The sequence below is a fragment of the Sinocyclocheilus grahami genome, unplaced genomic scaffold (genome assembly GCF_001515645.1).
Source record: "Sinocyclocheilus grahami isolate Dianchi unplaced genomic scaffold, SAMN03320097.WGS_v1.1 scaffold888.1, whole genome shotgun sequence".
Lineage (NCBI taxonomy): Eukaryota > Metazoa > Chordata > Actinopteri > Cypriniformes > Cyprinidae > Sinocyclocheilus > Sinocyclocheilus grahami.
Genome location: NW_015506067.1, coordinates 660,989 through 666,931, shown reverse-complemented (window position 1 = coordinate 666,931; position 5,943 = coordinate 660,989). Strand labels below are relative to the sequence as shown.

General features: G+C 36.3%; 1 protein-coding gene across 1 annotated transcript; it reads left to right on the top strand.

The window, feature by feature from the left end:
• Positions 1-1,003: 1,003 nt before the first annotated feature.
• On the top strand, positions 1,004-4,952 carry txn2 (thioredoxin 2). The gene is made up of 3 exons (XM_016248687.1): positions 1,004-1,254; positions 3,171-3,294; positions 4,305-4,952. The coding sequence occupies exons 1-3, from the start codon at positions 1,004-1,006 to the stop codon at positions 4,416-4,418; spliced, it is 489 nt and encodes a 162-aa protein (XP_016104173.1). The 3' UTR covers positions 4,419-4,952.
• Positions 4,953-5,943: the final 991 nt, after the last annotated feature.

Genomic DNA, 5,943 nt, shown 5'->3' with positions numbered 1-5,943 from the left:
TTAAACACCATGTAGATTTGTAAAAAGTAGATGTATTATCATTATAAAAGAATTATGAGAAAATTGTGTTTTAAAAAAAAATATATTTTTAATGTGTGTGTGTGTGTGTGTATATATATATATATGCATGCATATACAGAGAGTGAGTGTTTATAAGTAAAAGAAACGTATAAATATAAAAGATAATAGCCTAATAATAAAACTTCATGTATGATAATTACAAAAGAATTTAGAATATGTATATTATCATACACGCCATTTATATATACATGTACGATAATTATAAAAGAGAAATAGCATGAAATTGTTTATATAGTGTAAAATAATACATTTAGAATACATCTAAAAGGGATTTAAACACTATCCTAATTCTTTTACAATTGTCATTCATGCAGTTTCACTTATTATTATTATTATTTGTACTTTTACAAATGCATTTGTCACAGCACAGGACCTCTACCTGTATAAATTTAAATGGAATTATTATTTATGATTGAGGTATTCCTTTAATATTATGGAAAGTGCAGATATGTTTTGATGGAGCAAATGTTATAAAATGAGAGTAACTGCATGATATCTATGCTCATGTCAAGCATGGATCTGATTTATTATAAACAAACTGCGTCAGTTACACAACAAGAAGGCAAAAGCGGATTAAAATGAGCATTAAATGACTTTAGCAGACTCGTCTAGTATGATAATGCTGTTTAATATGTTAATAATGTCTCTCTGTGGTGTCAGATGGCGTTCAGGCTCCTGGTTCGGAGGGTTTGTGGGGTTTCTGTCAGAGATTTGCAGCATCTTCCAGCCGGCGTCTCGTGCTCCTCGTCCTTCTCCTCTCGTCTGGATGCATCGCAGCCATTCCTCTCACTCCCGCGCCTCCTCCCGCTGGCCTCCTGCAGGAGCGTGTCCTTTAACGTGCAGGACCACGATGACTTCACCGAGAGAGTCATCAACAGCCAATGCTGTTTAATTTGTTAATTATGTCTCTCTGTGGTGTCAGATGGCGTTCAGGCTCCTGGTTCGGAGGGTTTGTGGGGTTTCTGTCAGAGATTTGCAGCATCTTCCAGCCGGCGTCTCGTGCTCCTCGTCCTTCTCCTCTCGTCTGGATGCATCGCAGCCATTCCTCTCACTCCCGCGCCTCCTCCCGCTGGCCTCCTGCAGGAGCGTGTCCTTTAACGTGCAGGACCACGATGACTTCACCGAGAGAGTCATCAACAGCCAGCTGCCCGTCCTCATCGACTTCCACGCGCAGTACGTACACAAAACTACTTTTTCATTAACTGTTCCTTCCTGGTGGAATGACCTGCCCAACTCAATCCGAGCAGCTGAGTCCTTAGCCATCTTCAAGAAACGACTAAAAACACATCTGTTCCATCTTTATTTGACCCTCTAACTCTAGCACTCTCTATTCGTTTTCTGCTTGTTTTCTTAAAAAAAAAGGCCTGTGACACTAGCCTTCTCTATTCTTTTTCTATTCAAGCTACATGTTTTCATTTTGTTTTATATAAAATGTGTGTGTTCAAAACTCTACTACATGCCATCTGTCATCTAATTGATAGTTTATTTATAGGTTTTTATCAAGCAAAAGTTATTTCAGTATAATTGGACAAAAATCCACCTTCAGCTCGTGATTCAAGCTGTCAAATCAAGTAAATATCAGAATAACTTTTGTAATATTTCCTAATCAGAATCAGAATGAGCTTTATTGCCAGGTATGTTTACACATACGAGGAATTTGTTTTCGTGACAGAAGCTTCCACAGTGTAACAGAATGACAGTGACAGAACAAAAAAACACAGATAATAAAAAAAAATAGAACAAGTAAAATAAGGAATAAAAAATATACAAATCGACAATTGTATATACAGGACATGTATATAACAATAGACAGTTGTATGTACAGGTATATCTGGCCGTTCTGGTGCTCAGAGCTCTGTAGCGTCGACCAGATGGCAACAGTTCAAAGAGGAAGTGCACTGGATGTGAGGGGTCCAGAGTGATTTTGCCAGCCCTTTTGCTCACTCTGGATGAGTCTGGTGTGTAAAAATAGTAAATATCATCACGTCCTCCTGTTTTTTTTTTACCCTAATAAAAGTTATAGGAGCATTAAATAGTTAATAAAGAAACTTCATCCTAATGCTCATTATATTAGCGTTAGCCACGCTTATGCTAACAATTAACTATACTCTAATAACGGCGATGTTCATTTTAATCCGACATTCAAATTAAAATATGGAATAATATTCATAACAGAAGAAAATTAAACTTACCTGCTTGAACTCTTTCATTTGATCCGGGTGTCGGTCTTTAAAGTGTTTTGTTAGTTTGATGTGTTTCCTCAATTTGAGGTCGCCATGTCTCAGTGCTTTTATGAAGAGAGCGCGTCTGCGCACTTTCCGGATAGCGCATCAAGAACCGGGTTGACCGGGTACTCGGTACCACCGGTACTTAAAAAAAACCTAGTACCGTAACGTTTTCACTTTTTAAAGTACCAACTTGTTACCGAAGTACCGGGTCTTTTGACAACACTAGTTCAGATTGTAAAATGTCATGTGGTGCATCATCGAAAACTGATATTTGTAAGTGAATAATTCATAATATTTATGAATTAAAAAAAAAAAAAGATTTTAATGTTTTACATTGTTACCGAAGTACCGGGTCTTTTGACAACACTAGTTCAGATTGTAAAATGTCATGTGGTGCATCATCGAAAACTGATATTTGTAAGTGAATAATTCATAATATTTATGAATAAAAAAAAGATTTTAATGTTTTACATTGTACATTGTTAAACTAACGATTAACATGCACAGTCACAGTGCACAGGATGGTTACACCACATGACATTATAGGGAAACTTTTCTTTAAAATGGTCGGTGAAGCAGGTGTTGTGTTATATAAAGAGCGTTGTGTGTGTTTGACGACTCACCGACAGGTTTGTGTTTGTTCAGAGATCGTGTCAGCTGAGCTCAGATCAGTTTCTGTGAGCCTCATTGTTGTGGCTCAGTGTTCACAGCAGTGGGATTGTAGTCCTCTGTAGTTCTGCAGTCATCACGTTCATTTGGAAATACGTGATGGCGTATAAAGTTAACTTTGGAGTGATTTTCTTGGGAAGTGGCTGCAGTGACACTGAATCGGCTGATTTCTGCCGTGTGTTTGTGTTGCAGGTGGTGCGGTCCCTGTAAAATCCTCGGCCCGCGGCTGGAAAAGGCCATCGCCAAACAGAAGGGTCGAGTCGCCATGGCCAAAGTCGACATCGATGAACACACAGACCTCGCCATCGAGTACGGGGTACGACACAGGGCTGTTACCCTTAACTAAAACTATTAAAAACACTTTTGGTAATGAAATGGAAAAACTTAAACGAAATGAAAATTAGAAATGTTACTTTGGCAGTTAACTAAATTTTAACAACATGCTTTGGATGAACACCATGAAAACGGTGACATATTATGCATGTCTAAGCAGGATTATTCTTAACTAAAACTATTCAGAAAAAAAAACAAATTTTTGCTACTCAAAATAAAACCAAGTAAAATCTTTTTTCTCATTTTTATTTAAAGTACTAAAATAGCTGAAACTAAAACTTCACTAAAAAAATCTATAAAACTTTATGGACATTAATAAATAATACAAATGAAAAAAAATCACACAAACATTAATACACTTTAATACAATTAATAATATTAGATATGAATGATACTAATATACCACTGTCTCTCAGTCACCAAAGAAATCAAATCTAAATAAATCCATTGTGCTTTCACTTGCTAAAATTCATAATAGAAATACACTGCATTTCCTAAAAGTGTCTGGTTGGTCAATATCAGCATTTTATCAGTGGGGTTATTGTTGTTAACTAAAACCATTAAAAATATATATTATTTGAAGTACAGTCTCAACTTTAACTGAAGTAAAATATATACAAACACTTGTTTTATTTTAGCTAATTGCCATGGCAGTATTTACAATTTTCATTTAGTTTAACTTGTAATAAAATAACTACAACTAAAGCAAACAAAACAATTTAATAAAGAATTATTATAAAAAATACATAGACATAAAAATATAATTAAAAATGGCAAAACACAAAAAATAGTCAAACTTAAAGAATATTTAGGATAAAAGATAGCATTTAAATGATACTAAAATCACTTTTTAGCAGTCAAATACTCATGATTATTGACTGTCAATTACTCGCATCATTCTGGGACACCAAATAAAAACAAATAAACAGACAGCAAATCTCAACAGATTCTGCTGGTTATTATGGGATGCTGATTGTTCGTGATGTGCTGTAGGTGTCAGCAGTTCCCACAGTGATCGCCATGCGCGGCGGCGATATCATCGACCAGTTCGTAGGCATCAAAGATGAAGATCAGCTGGATTCTTTTGTGCAGAAGCTGATTGGATAGTGAAGCTGTCAATCACCGCCCCCTCTAGCCCCGCCCACCTCCCGCTGGAAACTCCATTACATTTGATTACAGACACAGACAAACTGCACCCCGGAATGTCTTCGCTTCTCCATCTCTCCTGCTTTCCTTAACTGTGTGTGTGTCTTTATGTGTTTTAGAGGGTCTGTGGCAGTGCATCGTGTTTTACGACAGTAAAAATATACTAAAGTGTTCTCGGACGTCCTGTAGCTGCTGTACTTTGCTTCAAACTGAAGGATTGATGGTACGGCCGACGCAGATCCTCATCCGGTCCACATGAGCGCACTTCCTCTCGCTCCACTCTTTTACACCTGAATGCCTACTAATGTGAAAGTGTGTGATGATCACGGTGTTTGTGTCCGTTCTGCTTTTTCTTTTTTTTTTGGATCTGACTGTGAATTTTGCGCAGGATGCATGGGATTGATGATGGTTTTGTTTAGACTTTAACTCATATAAACTGTAATATAACCAACTAGTCAGATGAAATTATGAATAAAGCAACTGTACTATATTTAACTCATGGCTGTTGTCTTGTTTCATATTCTCGTATTATATTCTTGTTTCAAATACAAGTGAAAATTACTTTTATTTAGTAAGGATGCATTAAATTGATTGAAAGTGACAGTAAAGATGCTAGAAAGATGCTACAAAAGATTTCTATTTCTTTTAAGCTTTACTCATCAAATAATCCTGAAAAATCAAATTTATCACAGTTTCCACAAAAAAATATTAAGCAGCAACCAATTTTAAACATTTATCATTTGATTGTATGATAGTAATAAATTGCATTATAAATAAATAATATTATTATTTAATTATATAAATTGTTATTAAAGGGGTCATATGATGTTGCTAAAAAGAACATTATTTTGTGTATTTGGTGTAATGAAATGTGTTTATGCGGTTTAAGGTTCAAAAAACACATTATTTTCCACATACTGTACATTATTGTTTCTCCTCTATGCCCCGCCTTTCTGAAATGCGTGATTTTTACAAAGCTCATCGTTCTGAAAAGTGAGGTGTGCTGTGATTGTCCAGCTATCCAGTGCGTTGTGATTGGCCGAATACCTCAAGCGTGTGACGGAAATGTTACGCCCCTCACCATACTGTTATGCCCTGTCAGGCTGGAGCGACGAGACAAAAACATTATAACCCATTACAAACGAGGCATTTGTTGCATCCAGTGGGGACATAATTACAGATTATAATGACTTATACGTCTTTTTAAATACGCCGCGTAAACATAAAACCATGCCTGCATTTGTAATCGGAGAAATGACAAACAACAAGCTCTACTCTACGCTGCTGAAAACTCGCGTTTGAATCATCAGTGGCAAATCCTTTAAATATTAAAACGTACTTACAGTCTGTGAGTCAGGCATTGTAGTCTACTCTTCCAGGAAACAGTCCTCCATAAAATGTGCTGCACACATCTGAATATTTGGGTTGAACTGTTCTGGAACAGTGTTGTAAATACAACTTAACCACTGATTTCTAGTCATGTCCT

Bases quoted from the DNA above. Each gene is read 5' to 3' on its own strand.
- txn2 (XM_016248687.1), top strand. From the start codon at position 1,004: ATGGCGTTCAGGCTCCTGGTTCGGAGGGTTTGTGGGGTTTCTGTCAGA. The intron at 1,255-3,170 runs GTACGTACACAA...TTTGTGTTGCAG, and splicing joins CTCATCGACTTCCACGCGCA to GTGGTGCGGTCCCTGTAAAA. The intron at 3,295-4,304 runs GTACGACACAGG...GATGTGCTGTAG, and splicing joins ACCTCGCCATCGAGTACGGG to GTGTCAGCAGTTCCCACAGT.